Source organism: Aulostomus chinensis, chromosome 10 (genome assembly GCF_037954235.1).
Source record: "Aulostomus chinensis isolate RoL2024-O1b breed Wild chromosome 10, RoL_Achi_v1.0, whole genome shotgun sequence".
NCBI lineage: Eukaryota > Metazoa > Chordata > Actinopteri > Syngnathiformes > Aulostomidae > Aulostomus > Aulostomus chinensis.
This window is the reverse complement of record NC_141329.1, coordinates 29,083,067-29,100,008: the sequence shown is the minus strand read 5'-3', so window position 1 is coordinate 29,100,008 and position 16,942 is coordinate 29,083,067. Positions and strand designations below refer to the sequence as shown.

The 16,942-nt window shown below is 48.0% G+C and overlaps 1 protein-coding gene across 1 annotated transcript in view; it reads right to left on the bottom strand.

Annotated features, from left to right (window-relative positions):
* plekhg2 (pleckstrin homology domain containing, family G (with RhoGef domain) member 2) overlaps positions 1-16,942 on the bottom strand; it is a 76,701-nt gene that overhangs the window by 8,251 nt on the left and 51,508 nt on the right. Inside the window, exons 8-19 of the mRNA XM_086215051.1 lie at positions 10,773-10,923; positions 8,108-8,239; positions 5,484-5,666; positions 5,256-5,348; positions 5,093-5,179; positions 4,034-4,067; positions 3,613-3,705; positions 3,412-3,513; positions 3,256-3,294; positions 2,713-2,960; positions 872-1,006; positions 477-602 (exon numbers count right to left, since the gene is read on the bottom strand). Of these exons, the coding sequence (XP_086071177.1) occupies positions 477-602; positions 872-1,006; positions 2,713-2,960; positions 3,256-3,294; positions 3,412-3,513; positions 3,613-3,705; positions 4,034-4,067; positions 5,093-5,179; positions 5,256-5,348; positions 5,484-5,666; positions 8,108-8,239; positions 10,773-10,923 (1,423 nt within the window). The remainder of the gene's footprint in view (positions 1-476; positions 603-871; positions 1,007-2,712; positions 2,961-3,255; positions 3,295-3,411; positions 3,514-3,612; positions 3,706-4,033; positions 4,068-5,092; positions 5,180-5,255; positions 5,349-5,483; positions 5,667-8,107; positions 8,240-10,772; positions 10,924-16,942) is intronic.

Genomic DNA, 16,942 nt, shown 5'->3' with positions numbered 1-16,942 from the left:
ACAATGAAAATAGAAATGACTAAAAATAAATGACTAAACTTTGGCTTCATTTCACTGTTAGTGCATAATCTCAGGGGTTAGGGTTCAGAATGTGGTGGTGAAGGAACAGAGCTTTTCCTGAGAACCCTTGTAGAAGACACCCCCAAGACAAAGTAACCCTTTCATTTGGCTCTTCAACTCTTCAAAGTAACAGAAACTTTGTCCAATGATACAAACGTTATGTGAACATATATCTTTGACTTAATTATTCCAGTCAAACCCACTAACATCTGGCATGTGTTCTCTCACAACATCTAAAATTTGCACCACGGTGCCGCATCAATTTGCTCCTTCAAGCAAAATCCAAACATGGTCAAGTTTCTCCTCCTCTCACTCGACTGAACACGCGGGGATTTGGGTGGCGGTGCGAGGCTACGCCCACCACACATGTTTTCTGTTTCTTACATCACACGGGAAGGAGAGCAGCGTGTCCTCACCGTGATGTCAGGCTGAATGGAGGCGAGTCCCTCTCTGGCTCGGCTTTGGTTGATGAACTCCAGGATCTCCTCTGTGATGGACAGTGTGGGTGGAGGGCAGAGGGAGCTCAACTCCTCCTCCTCCTCCTCAACAGAAACAAGATAATAGAAAATAGTAGGTTTAATATATAGATACTGTATATATATATTATTCAAACAGATTTCTCTACTTTCACATCTAAACATTCTGCCTTTTTATGTTGTTTCACTGTCAGTTGATTTTCTCTCAATTTATTTGGGGCTTGTTTATTTTTGACTTTGCCGTCGAGCACCATATGTCACCATCTGTCTCGTCCTCTGGATGGATGGACCTTGACTCGACTCTCTAAGGTCACATGGCAGCCTTGGTCACATACCTCCTCCTCCTGGTTTGGTTGCAGTGGTTCTGTCCACTCAGCCTCGACTTCGATGACGGAGGACGCCAGCGTGCTGCTGCTGCCGGCGGAGGTCAGACTGTCGGCCTGACACAGCTCGCCCTCGCTGCCTGCCTGCTGCAGAAACAACACCAACATTTACCACCTGGCTGAAATCATTAAAGAGTTGACGGAACGTGCATTGCGGTCTGCCTGGCCTTCCAACCGTCATGTGACAAGGTCAGCACATGCAGGTGTGTCAACACTCAAATGTCTCACCTTCAAAGCTGGAAGGATTCATGGGTGAGGAGTTGGTGAAGAGGGAGGAAGAAAAACAGAGGTTGATTATCAGTGTCAAAACGTTTAAACAATCGCAGATGTTTGCATCAAACACGAGAAGCCTCACAGAACCAAGGAACCTTCTGGAGAACTTGTTTTCAGACACATTTACCTTCGCCATGATGACTTGTGTTCAGTCTCCTGTTGCAATTAAGTTGCAGCAAAATTTTAGCAGGAAGCTTCATCCAGGTGAATTTTTTTCTAAAAGTGCTACTTCACCAAAATTCGTATCGTGTCTTTCAAGTACTCACTAACAGGCTCACTGAGATGTTTTTCTCCTCCCGCATCACTTCTGTGTGGCTCCAGAGTGCAGAAAGAGCCAGTTATGTATATTTAGCTTGAAGCTAATGGAGACTGACGGCTAACAACAGCGAAACTGTCCACAAAGGTCCGTTAACAAATTCTCGTCATTGCCTGCTATAATTCAGGTCCTCTTAATCTAGACGTATGATCAGCGTCAGCAACCTTCCAAGAGAAAAATGTTTGGTCTCCTGAAGGAGGAGAGCCTCCTGTCCCATTCCTTCCTCCAGTCCACAAGAGGCACCATAGGCGGTTCAAGCCCATGAGCACCCGTCAAGGTCTGGAGAGGCACTTCCTCCCTTGGACTCCAATCACGTGGATGAGTCCTGTTAGTCGTTTTTCCTGAGGAAACTATAGGATAGACTATAGTGATGATGCCATGATTCTTGCTGTCCAAACTCTGAGGAGAGGAGCTCCAGCGCTTCCTCTGTTAGCTCCTTTAGCTTAGCCACACCAGAGCTTCCTCCCTGACAGGAGAAGATTCTGTCCTACAGTTCCTTGCTGCTGCGCCTTTGACAGTGATGCACAACTCAACAGTTCACCACAATCAATCAACATGACTGGCAGCAGGAACTCAGGTCATCAGAAAGAAAGATTTGTTCCACTAGTTTGCTAGAACAGCTCCAACGAAGCTCCATCATTGCTGTTCTAGCAAAGGTCAATCTGGGTTCTGTTCATCAGAGATTGGACCAGAAGGGAAGCCAGAACCAGAACCACCATGTTCTGACTCTCCAGGTGGAGCAGCGTTTCCACCTCCAGGTGTAGCTCTGCTGCTCTAGTGGTGTAGTTCTGCTGCTCTACAGGTGTAGCTCTGCTGCTCTACAGGTGTAGCTCTGGCTGCTCTAGTGGTGTAGTTCTGCTGCTCTACAGGTGTAGCTCTGCTGCTCTACAGGTGTAGCTCTGCTGCTCTACAGGTGTAGCTCTGGCTGCTCTACATGTGTAGTTCTGCTGCTCTAGAGGTGTAGCTCTGGCTGCTCTAGAGGTGTAGTTCTGCTGCTCTACAGGTGTAGCTCTGGCTGCTCTACAGGTGTAGCTCTGGCTGCTCTAGAGGTGTAGTTCTGCTGCTCTACAGCTGTAGTTCTGCTGCTCTACAGGTGTAGCTCTGGCTGCTCTAGAGGTGTAGTTCTGCTGCTCTACAGGTGTAGTTCTGGCTGCTCTACAGGTGTAGCTCTGGCTGCTCTACAGGCGTAGTTCTGCTGCTCTACAGGTGTAGTTCTGCTGCTCTGCAGGTGTAGTTCTGGCTGCTCTACAGGTGTAGCTCTGGCTGCTCTAGAGGTGTAGTTCTGCTGCTCTGCAGGTGTAGCTCTGCTGCTCGTGTCCAACAACGTCAGCTGCTGCTGCTCACATGGACGAGCCTCAAGGACTGTCTCCTCAAGCCCAGGACCACTAAGCCCTGCCCCCTCAGAGGTGCGTGTCAGCCCACTCCTGTCCTCCCTGCTGTCCTGCAGCTGCTCTGCCAGGCCCAACCACATCGTCATATTTACAGACGACAGGACACAAACCACAACTGTTCAAGACAGAGGAGAGAGGAGGTGGTGCAACAATAATAACCTCCCTCAGATGTGGAGATGACTAAAGAGATGGTTCATGACCCCACTCCTTTTATTCACTTCTCTTTTATGTCCTCTTAAATGTGTCTTTTGCTTGCTTCTACACACGTCTTCTTTTAGACGTGACGTACCTGTAGATGGCGCTACTTCACCATCATGAATGCTAAGAGAGAACCAGTCGGGTTCTGATGAACTCACCGTGAGAATGAAACGCTGCCTCGATGTCTTTCGCTGGAGCTGCAAGAGAAAGACGACACAATTCTGAGGAGACATCAGCACCTCAGGAGCTGGGAAGTGGAGGGTTGTCGCCCCCCGGTGGTCAGCTTTTATTAATACGTCTATCTGACTGTCTACCTGACTGTCTGCGGGTGCGTCTGTACGGCAGGGTTCCCTCCAGCAGCAGGGGCAGGACCTTTCTGGACTTCTCAGGTGTGTACATGAGCAGCTCTGGAGGCTCTGGAGGGACAAACACAGAAAAAACACTCAGTGTCCTTCAGTGAGTCAAATTAGAAAAAAGAACCAAGTGGACATTTCTGGTCCAGAGAAGCTGCTGACCTGACTGGCGCCTGCCGCGGTGGTGTCCGTGGAGGTCGTCCAGCCGCTGTGAGGTGGACGATCTCTTCAGGTGGTCCTGGTCCAACTGAGGAGCTGAAAAACAGGAGGCAGGGTTTACGCTAAAATAGGAGTTACGTGTTGTAATCACAGATGAACTCGGACGGCGGGATTTGACTGAACCATCAAAAAGCTGATTCGGATGATTGACACTGAAATAACAGTCAGCCGTTTACAAAGAGCTTTCCAAAATAAGGGTCGGGGCCCTCTGAAGGGTCACAAGCCAAATTTGAGCTCATCCATTAAAGTTGGTGAGTTTGTGAGGTGGCTGTGTGTGTGTGTGTGTGTGTGTGTGTGTGTGTGTGTGTGTGTGTGTGTGTGTGTGTGTGTGTGTGTGCGCGCGCGTGTGTGCGTGCAAACTTACACTGACAGAAGTTGTCTCCCAGGACCTGCCTCGCCTAGAGAGAAGAATATTCATAAAATAAACAACCATTTTAGGGAAAAAAAATCTAATCCTACATTCTTGACATTTCATCAAAATCATTTTGTTCAGAAATACAGTTTGCACAAACCAGATCCTGCAAGAAAAACTTTCACCCCGTTTTGTGCCTAGTTTAGTTCAGCAAGTGACCAGCAGGTGGCAGCATTGACCAGCAGAGGGCTACTACAAGAACTCCTCACTCTAACTCGGTGTGCAGCAAACACCATTTGCACTATGAAGTTATCTGAAAATACAACAAATCCAGCAAGTTCAAATGTAGATATTGAACCTGAATATATTCATAAAAGATCAACAAACACATAACACACAACGTTGTAGAAGCTCTGTTTTAATCCTCAGAACCTCAAACAGTTTCAGCCGTCACTATGGAAACATGAAGTAGCGTAACTCCACGTATGTTGCTTCGTTTTGGCTGTGGAAGGTCCCCGCTTGATGATGTCATTTGCCGGTTGAAGACACACATCCACCCTCAAGCCAAGTGAGGAGGCCACTTCAACCCTGGGTGCAGCAGGTGATGGCGAGCTCCTTCTCTCCCGCCTACAGGGACTTCAATTCCCCATGCTTGAAGTTTAATTTCAGGAATTTTCCCGTGTGCTCCACGAGTGGTGAGGCGCTTAGAATTTTATCTTTACGAGCACATCCTGCTCACTCAAACATGTTTTTTTCTCAAAAGAAATACAGAATAAAGTGATTTTGATGAAATATCCTTATTTTTGTAATTTGTTCAAACGGAGGCACGCGGAGACTTCAAAGGTTGAAAATCTAATGATACTTTCTAATAAACGGTGCTGTGGATGCCTGTGGTGGAAGGACACCACCAAATAAAATTTATTCTTGAGTCCGAGTCTCTCGACAAGCGCGTATGACTTGTGTCTCAGCCCTGCTCTCCTCCCTCCTGCCTTCCTGCCCTCCTCCCTCCACCTGCCCTCCTCCCTCCACCTGCCCTCCTCCCTCCACCTGCCCTCCTCCCTCCCTCCTTACCTTCTGGGGCAGAGACGCAGGATGATTTTCTACGATCAGTTTCTTGAGGTAGTGGACCCACAGCCTCTTCTCCTCCTGGTTCTTGGTCTGCATTAGGACACTGTCAGTTAACAACTAAAAACTCTGAGATGTCTCAGACTCCAGGGACCTTTGAGGCACTCACCTGGACGACGTGCTGCTGCTTGGGAATCATCTGGTCGGACACACGGAAACACAGCGGATCCTTCAGAGTCTCCACTAACAGGAGGTTACAGCACTGCAGCGAGACCAGAACAGAGTTCACTGTTAGAGATGTTGTGTGCAGGACTGGATAAGGATGCGTCTCAGTGCGTAGACATCAAAACTGTCCACCGTAGTTGGTGGACGTCCACACGAGTGTCGGCCATCTTACGAATATGTGCGTGCTGTAGACGAACTGCTCCAGACGCTTCTTGGCGATCAGCAGCATCTTGTCAAACAGGAAGAAAGCCCGCTCCTTCTTCACTCGGTGGACCTTGAAGGAACCCTCTAGAACCAGCTCTCCAAACCCAGTGAGGTCCGGGCCACTCCAGTTCACAAGGAGCGACTCTATTTGCTGTAGAAAGGAGATGAAAGGTCAGAGGTCAAGCCAAGGAGGCCAAGTCACATTCATAATGAATAAAAAGAGTCTCTCTGAAGGGCAGCAGGGTGGAGCAGAGGTCCTCCCTGTGGCCCCCATCAAGAAGGTTGTGGGTGGAGCCCCGGCTGCAGCACGGGGTCTTTCTGGGTGAGTCTCCATGTTCTCCCTGTTCCTGCTGGGTTCTCTCTGGTACTCCAGCTTCCTCCACAGTCCAAAGACATCAAGAGGGACCAGGTTAATCCAGACTCTAAATTGACCGTAGGCGTGGCTGGGAGAGCCAATGGTTGTCTGTCTCTATGTGTTGGCCCTGCCATGGACTGGTGACCTGTCCAGGGGGAAGGCTGCTGGGATAGGCTCCACCCCCACCACCCTCAACAGGAGGAGAGGGAGAACATGGAGGGATGATGGAGGGATGATGGATGTTTCTATCGTGTTCCTGGATCTGCTGACGAATAACCAGTGTGCTGCAGCATGTAAACAACTGACGCTCTTGTCTTCTTGTTCGTAGTTAGACAGAAAGATGAATCATGAAGACATCACCACCAACACGTCCTCGTCTCAGCGCCGCCACGTAAGACATCTGAGTCTGTTTTCTGTTGCATGTAAATCATCGGAGAAAATGTCTCAGGAGGTGACAGCAGCAGTGCGAAGACTCAGCTGCAGAGCGCGCACACACAAAGAAACATGTGCGCGCGCACACACACACACACACACACACACACACACACAGAGCCGTCCACATGCTGTTGAACACGGTAGTAACATGTTCCTGTGAGTGTAATGATGTCAACATGTGTTGCAGGAAGTTGTGGAATGCAGCCAAGTTGTAGTTGGACACCTGGAGGTCAGCTGACTGACCTCCAGGTGTCCAACTACAACTCGTCAGACTACAGGCCTGAGCAGGAGACGCTGGCCCACTGTGTGTGTCCCCTCATGTAGGAAACACAAAATAAAAAGCTGTGCCTGCGGTGAAGTCATTTGGTCATCATCAGCATGGTGTCAGTACTAGTATCAGTACTAGTACCAGTACTGGTATTAGTGCTAGTATCGGTACTGGTGTCAGTACTAGTATCAGTACTAGTACCAGTACTGGTATTAGTGCTAGTATCAGTACTGGTGTCAGTACTAGTATCAGTACTAGTACCAGTACTGGTATCAGTACTAGTATCAGTACGAGTATCAGTACTGATATCAGTACTAGTTTTAGCGCTAGTATCAGTACTGGTGTCAGTACTAGTATCAGTACTAGTACCAGTACTGGTATTAGTGCTAGTATCAGTACTGGTATTGGTACTGGTATTAGTGCTAGTATCAGCGCTGATATCAGTACTGGTATCAGTACTAGTATCAATACTAGTATCAGCGCTAGTATTAGTGCTAGTATCAGTACTAGTACCAGTACTAGTATTAGTGCTAGTATCAGTACTGGTATCAGTACTAGTATCAGTACTAGTATCAGCACTGGTATCAGTACTAGTATCAGTACTAGTATCAGTGCTAGTATCAGTACTGGTATCAGTACTAGTATCAGTACTAGTATCAGTACTGGTATTAGTGCTCGTATCAGTACTAGTATCAGTGCTAGTATCAGTACTGGTATCAGTACTAGTATCAGTACTAGTATCAGTACTGGTATTAGTGCTAGTATCAGTACTAGTATCAGTACTAGTATCAGCACTGGTATCAGTACTAGTATCAGTACTAGTATCAGTGCTAGTATCAGTACTGGTATCAGTACTAGTATCAGTACTAGTATCAGTACTGGTATTAGTGCTAGTATCAGTACTAGTATCAGTACTAGTATCAGCACTGGTATCAGTACTAGTATCAGTACTAGTATTAGTGCTAGTATCAGTACTAGTATCAGTACTGGTATTAGTGCTAGTATCAGTACTAGTATCAGTACTAGTATCAGCACTGGTATCAGTACTAGTATCAGTACTAGTATTAGTGCTAGTATCAGTACTAGTATCAGGACTTGTATCAGCGCTAGTATTAGTGCGAGTATCAGTACTAGTATCAGCGCTAGTATCAGTATTAGTATCAGCGCAATTATCAGTACTCGTATCAGCGCTAGTATTCATTCAGCATTCAGGTACTAGTACTGATACATACTAGTACTAGTATCAGTACTAGTATGAATCAGTACTAGTACCTGAATGCTCATGTCATGCTGAAATTGATGCTTCAATATCTGGTAGATGTTAGCCTTGGTAGCTAGCTAACTATTATAGCAGTAACTAGTAGCAGGAACCAGTTACCAGTTAGAGTAACTTGCACTCCCACCCTCAGGGTCGGGATCTGGAGTGTTTACAGTTTCAGCGTCCTGCTCGATGTCCCTCAGGTGGGGCTCTGGATGAGCTGGGGATCAAACCACCGCCCCTCTGGTTACTGTGCGATCAGCTGGTGGATCTCACCTGCAGCCGGACGGCGTGTTCCTGCTTCCTCTTCATGTCGTTGATGTACCAGGCCACCGCTGTCATGGTGATGATGGCGTCCTCCACGACCTCATAGCCAGGGTCGCTTTTGTCAAAGTGCTTGGAAAGTTCCTAAGACAAGGAAACAGGAAACACTTCCATGTCAGAGCAAGTGTGGCTTGCCAACATCCGAAAGCCGTTTCCTGCTATGCAGGAAGTGCTTTATGTTTCTAGGTCGTTTGGAAGAAACAGAAGATGGATGATGTTTTATTGCTCCCAGAGACGAGAAGTGACTCACTGGCTGGAGCCTGTGATCGCCAGCGTGAGGAGGTCCAACACAGAAATCACCACCCTGGGCGCTTCCATGCTCAGAGCGATAACTCACCCAAGAATGAAGATCTGCCATGACGGCATATTTGTAGTCAGGCTAAAAACAGCGCGGCATGTCGGGACCTTTCGGAGCGGCGGTCTGGAGCACTTCTGGTCTATCATGTCTTTATTTTACATTTGAATGTTGACCTCCACTGACCTGTCTGTCAAACGCCTGCAACAGCCCGGTTTGCCTCGGTGGAGTTTTGAGTGCCATCCAGCTATCATTCTCACACTCAGCGCCATGGAAAATGAGCCATCGTGTTTGAATGAGGAAAATATCTCCATTTCTTTAACTCATCTTCTCATCCAGGATTTTCTCTCTTCTGGTTAAACAGAAATCCTTCAAATGTAAATGAGTACAACCCTTAAGTCTGTTTGTGAGACGTTTTTAAGAAGTGAAAACACTGAAGGAGGAGAAAGAAGGAAAATGTCAGGTCCTCTGGCGGATGAAGCGGAGGATTGTGGGAAACTCCCGACACGGTTTCAAAGGCGTGTTTGTGCAGAGTTGAAGCTGCACACAATGAGAATGCAGACAAAATATGACAGAACAAAGACGGCTAGGTTTGTTTCTCTGGGCTCAGAGGTGGGCTTGGCCTGCAACCAGACCTTTATTGGCCAAAGCTGTGTGTGTGTCCCTGTGTGTGTGAGTGTGTTTATGTGTGTGTGTGCGTCTGTGAGTGTGTGTGCGTCTGTGAGTGTGTGTGCGTCTGTGAGTGTGTGTGCGTCTGTGAGTGTGTGTGTGTGCGTCTGTGAGTGTGTGTGTGTGTGTGTCTGTGAGTGTGTGTGTGTGTGTGTGTGCGTCTGTGAGTGTGTGTGTGTGTGTGCGTCTGTGAGTGTGTGTGTGTGTGTGTGTGTGAGTGTGTGTGTGTGTGTGTGTGTGTGTGTGAGTGTGTGTGTGTGTGTGTGTGTGTGTGAGTGTGTGTGTGTGTGTGTGTGTGTGTGAGTGTCTTTTCTGCCTGCTGAACATCTGAAGATGTTCATCTTTTAAAAGTTTTTTAGATTCAAGCGAGATCTGGGAGTCGTGACAGACGTGTTTGTGTGTTTCCAGCTGTTTCTTTGTCTTCTGCATGTCTCAGTTTCCAGAAGACACATTTCTTAACCTCATCAAACAGTTCAACCCTCAATTTACAACTGCTTTTATGTAAATCTCCTTCAAGATACACTGTTTCTTCAGCAGCCTGCAGCTGGAAGTCCCATCTGAGAACCAAACGCTGAGTGTGTGACATCATCACGAGTCGGTTAAAATGATGAAACTGATGTTGAAGTGACTGACATCTCAGGGATGTAAATCCTTGCAACGGCTGCTGCCAACCTTGATTTTTCTGTTATTTTATTATCATAAACAGATGAAGACAAAGCCAAAGTAACGACATCCCAGTGAGGATTTGTTCAAAGAAAGAAGTGAAGGTTTTCCACATCGCACAGCAAGTTGGCAAGCAAACAAGACTGGAGATGTGTGTTTTCTGCCTGGAGTTCTGATTTGCTGAGCTCCAGTGAGTTCGACGTGAGGTGGCACAGAGAGGTCCACTTTAACCCCAGTGACCAGCTCAGGTGTCACACCTGGTCCTGACGTGGCTCCAGATGTTCGCCTGGTCCGAGCAGGAAGAAGAGCTCAGTCTCCAGGCTGCAGCCTCGGAGCTTTGAGTCGTAATTGAGTCTATTGTGAGGCTTCTAAAATGAGACCAATGAAGAAGAAAAGAATCTCCTGCCATTTAAAAGACTGAAACCTTACGGATACCAGATGAAGATAAAACCCACATCTGTGGAACACAGCGGCCATTTATCTTCTAAGTCAAAGAGGCGACATGTTGAGGCGTCGTTGTCCACAGCTGGAGCGCAGGGAAAGTTTACTGCTGCGCCATTTTACCCAAACTCTGTGTTTACGGGGTGGAAACAGCCTGGTTGCCTGGAAACAAAGACGATGAGCGTCCTCGGGGAGAACGGCAGCCTCAGTGACTTCTCACAGGCGTAATTTACCTCACACCAGAGGAAACTCAGAGCTCAACTGAGAAACCAACTACAAATGAATGGAAGCAAGAAGTCTGAGAACCATCTGAAGCCTCACGCCACGAGAACGCTGACAGCCACGGAACATTTATGAAGTACCAAGTGTAGTATATGAGGTGTTACCTGTAGCAGTAGTTTTTGTACCTGTAGTTTTTATTGACTCTAGTGAAGTACATGAAGTGTTGCCTGTAGTTGCAGGGGGTATTTGAGGTACTCAGTGAAGTACATGAACTACTGTGGAAGCAGGTGGTATTTGAGGTACTCAGTGAAGTACACGAAGTGTTACCTGTAGTAGCAGGTGGTACTTGAGGATCCTCTGCACAGGTTTGAGCAGGTACGTCTCCAGAGGTAATGAGTGGCTCAGCGTTGTCTGTCTCTCCTGGAAGAAGCGAACCAGGCTCTCGTTCTTCATACAGTCCCTCAGCACCGCCACGGAGCTGTGGAGAGAGAGATCAGTCGGGTTCATGAGTGACGAAAACGACGCAAACGCCCCGTCCACATCCTCTTCACCACCGTTCAGCCATGAAAAGCAGAGGTTCTGGTGGTCGGGGCTAGCAATGCTACTCTGCTCTGTGGGGTGGTAGCAGCGTTAGCCACTTCCAGCTAACACAGACATGCGCTAATACCTCACACTGAACGAGCCACAGTGACACCACGGATGGGCTCTTGTTTGGTAGCATTAGCTGTTAGCATAGCTTGATGAACACATGGGGATTAGCTTGGTTACTCTGAAGGTTGTGACAGGGTCAAAGGTTCTTATTTGTGCAACAGTGATCCAGCTGTTCTGTTTGATATTGCAGTTCTGCCAGCGCATGACAGAACTTAGCGAGACACACCTACGTACATCCTGCCATCATCATGACGTCCAGACCCTCCAGAAAATGTCTGACACTCCTAAGGAGGTTCAGACTGATCTGTCAGTTACAGGCGACCTAAATCTCCTAACCTTGGGTCCCATCTGATTCATGTTCACTGTGTGATGAGGCCCCGACTGAATTGGCTGCTGGGCGAGACGGTACGCAGCATTATTAGCATATGTCAGGTTGCAACAACGATAATAAACAAGAACCTCCGATTTGGAGTCGATATGGTCCCTCATCTTCTGTCCGAGTTAGCCAGTAATCACAATTTGGACTGAGTTTTGTTCCTTTGGCACCATTCCCACCTGCTATTATGGATCGGACCAAAGTGAACATCCCAAAGGTCAGAGGGGTGAGAATCAAGGTTGGCTTTTCTCTGGGACATTTGTGAAGTTCCTGCAGGCAGTTCTGGGCTGCTGGGAAGGTGGAGGTGAAGGGAGGGTTCTGCCGGCTTCTCTCCTCTGGTACTTAAGGTAGCTCATCACTTAGGCTGCTGTTCCTCTTTATATTCTGGCTCTGAGTTGAGCCCAAGTGTTCCAACTGTTACCGGCTCTGTTTCCCACGTTTCCCAAACTGATCCAGTTTGTTTTCAGCGGCGTCCTCTGTATGACTCTCGCAGTGACTTCATGAAATCAATCAGACTCTCTCCATGAAGAAAGATCTCTGGGGCCAGCTGGCTCGCTGTTACCTCCTCAATGACCCTGACCAGACCAACACGTTCTCATACTGCAGCAGCAGACTACACCTCCATGATCCCCATAACGGCCTACAGGAGAATTACTGCTATGACCTACATGTGCAGTAGTCTTCTCCTGATTGCATAAGATGGCTTGGTGTTAAACTCATTCCCATCATTCGTACATATGTGTAGCTACAGCCAACATCAGCTAGCCTCCTAACAGAAGCTAAATGCCTAAAAATCCCTTGTAAAACATCACACCGCATTCAGAGGTCCTAGCTGCGGTGTGGGACTGTTAGCATAGGAACGAGGACATTTGGAAGCTGCAAATTTCAATGTATCTTGTTGTTAATCTTTGTTTTAAACCCAGCTTTCATCAGGAGGCGTTTGAATATCCGTGCTGTAGCACTGCAGGTTTACAGACCTGGTCGAAGGTCGCCAACTGAGTCGGGGTCTCTGTGACCAGTGACTGTCACACGGTTGCTGTGTCTGAAAGCGATGACATGTTTACCAGGAGCCCACATTAGCCAGTGAGACCAAACTATCCAAATAAATGGTGCATTAGCTTGTAGCATGTAGCTTGTAGCATTGCTGCAGAACTTGAAGCCATGTTGTCTTCATGTCGGATTTAAATGTGAAAGTCCAGCAGTGTGAGCCACGAACCAGCAGGGTTACACACAGAGTGCCACAACACAACATGAATGTGGTCCAAGATTCAGTCAGAACCTCCAACCAGAGTTCAGAAAGAGACGCTGATGGATTCCAAGCATCCAGAGAGAGAGAAGTCGGCCTTCAGCACCTCTGATGATCATCCATCTCAGCACGGCGGCCGGGGGAGGGACATTTAATACAAAGACAAGATTTTGAGGCGATCCAGAAGATGAAGGATCAGCCGAGGGTGAGAGGGAACCCCCTTGGCCCAGACCATCCATCAGGGTACATAGAAAGAACGGAGAGATGGAATGACTGAGGAGGAGAAGTGAAGAAATGATGGAGGAGAAGGAGACAGATGGGAGAGATTAGGAAGGAGGACGAAGACTCCACAGCTGTTTGGAGCCTTGACAAACATTCTTCACGAGAGCCAAAATGATGGTGAGAAAAAGGAGGATGGAGGAGAGGACGAGATATCGCTTCACGGACATTTATCACAGTTTAAAGAGAGAGCGGGAGGAACTGAAGACAGAGAGGGAGGGCCAGAGTCCAGACCAGGACAGAAATGGAAGGTGGTGGCTATCAAAGGGAAAGAGGCATCGAGGAGGAATGATGAGGATTAGGGGGAACTCCTCAGCTGAAGAGGTGAGAAGACGGAGGGAGACGGGGGTGACAGCTGATGATGGAGGAGAACCTCGGCTGTCCAAAGAATCTTGGACACCAGCAGGGAGACAGGGGGCAGGGATAGGGGAGGAGTCTGAGCCAGGAGGGAGGGGTCTGAGGCAGGAGGGGAATGGGGGGTCAAGGTAAAGATGGAGGTGGAGAGGACGGATGCAGCAGCAGCAGTAATGTCTTCCACAGACGCTCCACTGATGAGTTCAGCAGAGACACTCGGGCAGCCCTCTTCATCTGAGGAGGTTGATTATCCAGCTCGGCTTTATGTTTCCATCCAGGAGGAAGAACATTCCGGCTAAATCCTCTTTGATTTAGAGCTCCAACCACGACACCGTGAACATCCAGACTCCTCAGACGCTGAACGACAACCTTCGCATCCCTGCCTTTGGAGTCATTTCTTTTTTCTTTTTGAGTGACTTAATTGTATTTACTTCAAACGCTAAATTAAATCGATAAAAAGGTCCCAAACCAACAAAAGAGCCTGTGTAAACACATAACCACGGAATCCAGGAGACCGCCACCGCCCTGCCTCCTCCGTGGGCTTCTGAACATTTTGTAAAGGGACTTTAATCTGGTTGGCGTTCCGAGCAGTGACGCTGCACTCTTTGTGAGACACTCCAGACTGAGTGGAGCTCAGTGTGCAGCAGGACGCGCTCAAGTCCAGTGTCCAGGAACGTCTGCGGCGGACGTTCTTCATATCCGCCATGCGCGTCCAAAGCCTGGTCAGCGTGTGGGGCTGCGGGGGGACGGCTACAGCTGCTGGCCCGACGTTTGTGTCAGTCCCTTTTTGTCTGCGTTTATCTTGAAAAGAACATTTTGAAACTTTAAACTCCATCAGAAAGAAAGGTTTTTGTGTCCTTAGCACATTTAGAACAAATGGACTCGACTACAGGGAGGTGAAATTATAGTTTAGGGTAGAAGAGAAACAAACACAACCAAAGAACGAATGCAAGAGAAAAGAAAGTCCTCAATGAATAAATTAAGATTAATATCAATATTGAAAATTACTGGTGGCATTAATTATTGATCAACCGTGACAAGCTGATGTCTCTCCTTTCAGTTCCTCTCTTTACTTATGTTTACATTTTATTTCTGTTATTTCTGCATTTATTCTGATCCGTAGCTCAGAGTCTTACGGTTGGCATTGATCAGAGGCTGAGGCAGCACTGAGCTGAGAGGAACTGAACAGACATTCACATAGAAAGCTCAAATAAACCGACACGTGGAAAAGGAAGTATGACAATGAATCAACTGGGGGATTCTTTTAAACCAATTTAAATCATTTGGAAATCAAATTACCACCTAAATGTCAATTTATGTTCTGCACATTTGATCAATTAATTCCTGCCTGCAATGATGTCTTACATTAAGTTTGAGGTATTAAATGGCGCTTGTTTTGGCAGATTCCCTCCTCCATAAGAAACAAAGAGCAATGACCTGTTCAGATAGAAAACTGATTAAAGTTGAGAGATCTATAAACCACTGCATGTCTCATCTGGTCCTTCTTCTCCTCTGATACACTTTCATGTCTTTGGCTGTTAAGCTCGGTCTTGAAGACTCCGCCCACCCGCCATCCTCCACTGCCACTGAGTTTACAGCATTGCAAGTTGACACACGTCCAAGTGGAGCTGAGCAGCATAAATCACTTCAGCCTCCATCTCCCTGCGCCCACGGAGACGACCTCCTCGCCCTGCTGATATAGAGCATCACGACAGCGAGAAAGAAAAACATGGCTGCACTCCTGGACGCGTTTGGGATCTCCTGTTACGGGGAATAACTAAGCAAACACAGACTCGTGTTCGGAGCGGCGCTGGAGCTGACAACCCTGCCTCCAAATCTGACCCTCTGGATCACATTCTCCTCTTGTGAGCGCATCAGAGATTTACTTTAGAATAACAAACACAACATCTCCTCCACTCAAACCCAAACCAGACCAACTGCCTACGTCAGTCCAGCTCCTGACCTCTGCCCTCAGGCACCCATGCCTCTACTTCCTGCCTTGGTCTCATACAGGAAGAGGACTGACCTGCTCAGTTCCCATCACGCTTCATCTGATTTACTGACACCAATCTGATCCGAACTCCATTCAGAAAACCATCCTTTTAAATGTCGTTAGCTTGTCATCTTAGGTGAGACGACTGCCAGGTTTGGCAGCAATCTGGCGATCTTCAACGTGGTCGATGACGGGAGGAACCGTCCTCCTCTGTCCCACACGCGTGAATAAAGAGTCAAGTCAAGTGAAACGTGTCTGTTCAGTGTCAAGCCACAACAAAAGTGATCTCACGAGACTCGGTGGACAGAAGGAGAGCAGGTCCAGAACCGAACTCTTGCAGTAACTTCATACCCAACAGTGAGCAAGCACATCTGAGACAAAAATGATCCAAATTTGAATCTGAACCAGACTCCCACAGATCTCCAGCTTTTCCTGCAGTGACCCTGGGCTGAGCAGTTGGTCTGCAGCTGCTAAAAGAAGCTGAATGCTTTCTGCTGGTGACACTGTTTCATGTCCGCTCAGGGCTCAGCAACATGTGCTGAACATCTTCCAGGCTGCAGCAGCTTCCTGTTTGATGAGCTGAGAGATGTTTGACATTGTTGTTGATCTCTCAAACCATAGACATCCCCTCGGATTTCTGATTCAGGCTCGATTCTTCCTGTCAGGTGCTTGCCTCTTATTTAGTGTTCAATAATGTGAAAGCTCCTTCACTTCCAGGCTTCATCAACAGCCTCAGAGCTCCTCAGGAATAACTAAACTCAGCAGCTATGGCTGAACTTTCAGTAACATGCACCAGGATAATAAGTCAGCTGGAGGGGCTGCGAGGATCCAGCAGCATTGAGGCTGGACGCCAGCTGATGGACAGATTCTTGGTTTGGCGTCTGAAAGCGTTTGACCTAGTTTCATCAGTGTAGCTCAATGGCGCTTTAAGGAGGCAACAGGCAGCGAGGTGAGAGAGGGGAGGGTGGGTTGACAAGGCGCTCTGGCGGGATTTACAGGCCTGAGAGGATGTCAAAGAAGGTTGCACACACACACAGACACACACATAGAGGTCTGGGCAGCGGTCCAGTCAAGCATCTGTCCATGGAGAGAGGAAGTGTGAAGGATTAGCAGCGATTCAGGAAGCGTTCACACCTGACGCCTGTTTGGTGTGAAGCGGCCGTCGAGTCACTACTTGTTACGTTTGTCATCAGGCCCATTACGTTTGATTCATAGTTGTATGTCAAACCGCGTCGCTGATACGGTACAGCCTGACGTGCACGTCCTTGGACCACCTGAGACCCGTCCACCTCACAACATCACCCTTCCTCCAAAACGTATTTCGGGAAATGAAACTGTTCCTCGCTCAGCCTCTCAACTTTTTGTGCCAACATCAAGCCTGAACCCCTTCACCTGCCTCGTTTGATCTAGACTAATATTACAGGTGACCTCCCTACGCCGCAGTCCAGACCATCATCCCACGGCCCACGGTCCTCTCGGAACGTAAGCTGTCGCGTTTGGGGACCGGCCCTCCCGCTGGTGACCCAACCAGATTCTGAAGGTTCTTCAGCAGTAGACAAAAGCCCCATCGACTCACTACTGCCAGCTTGGATGACATC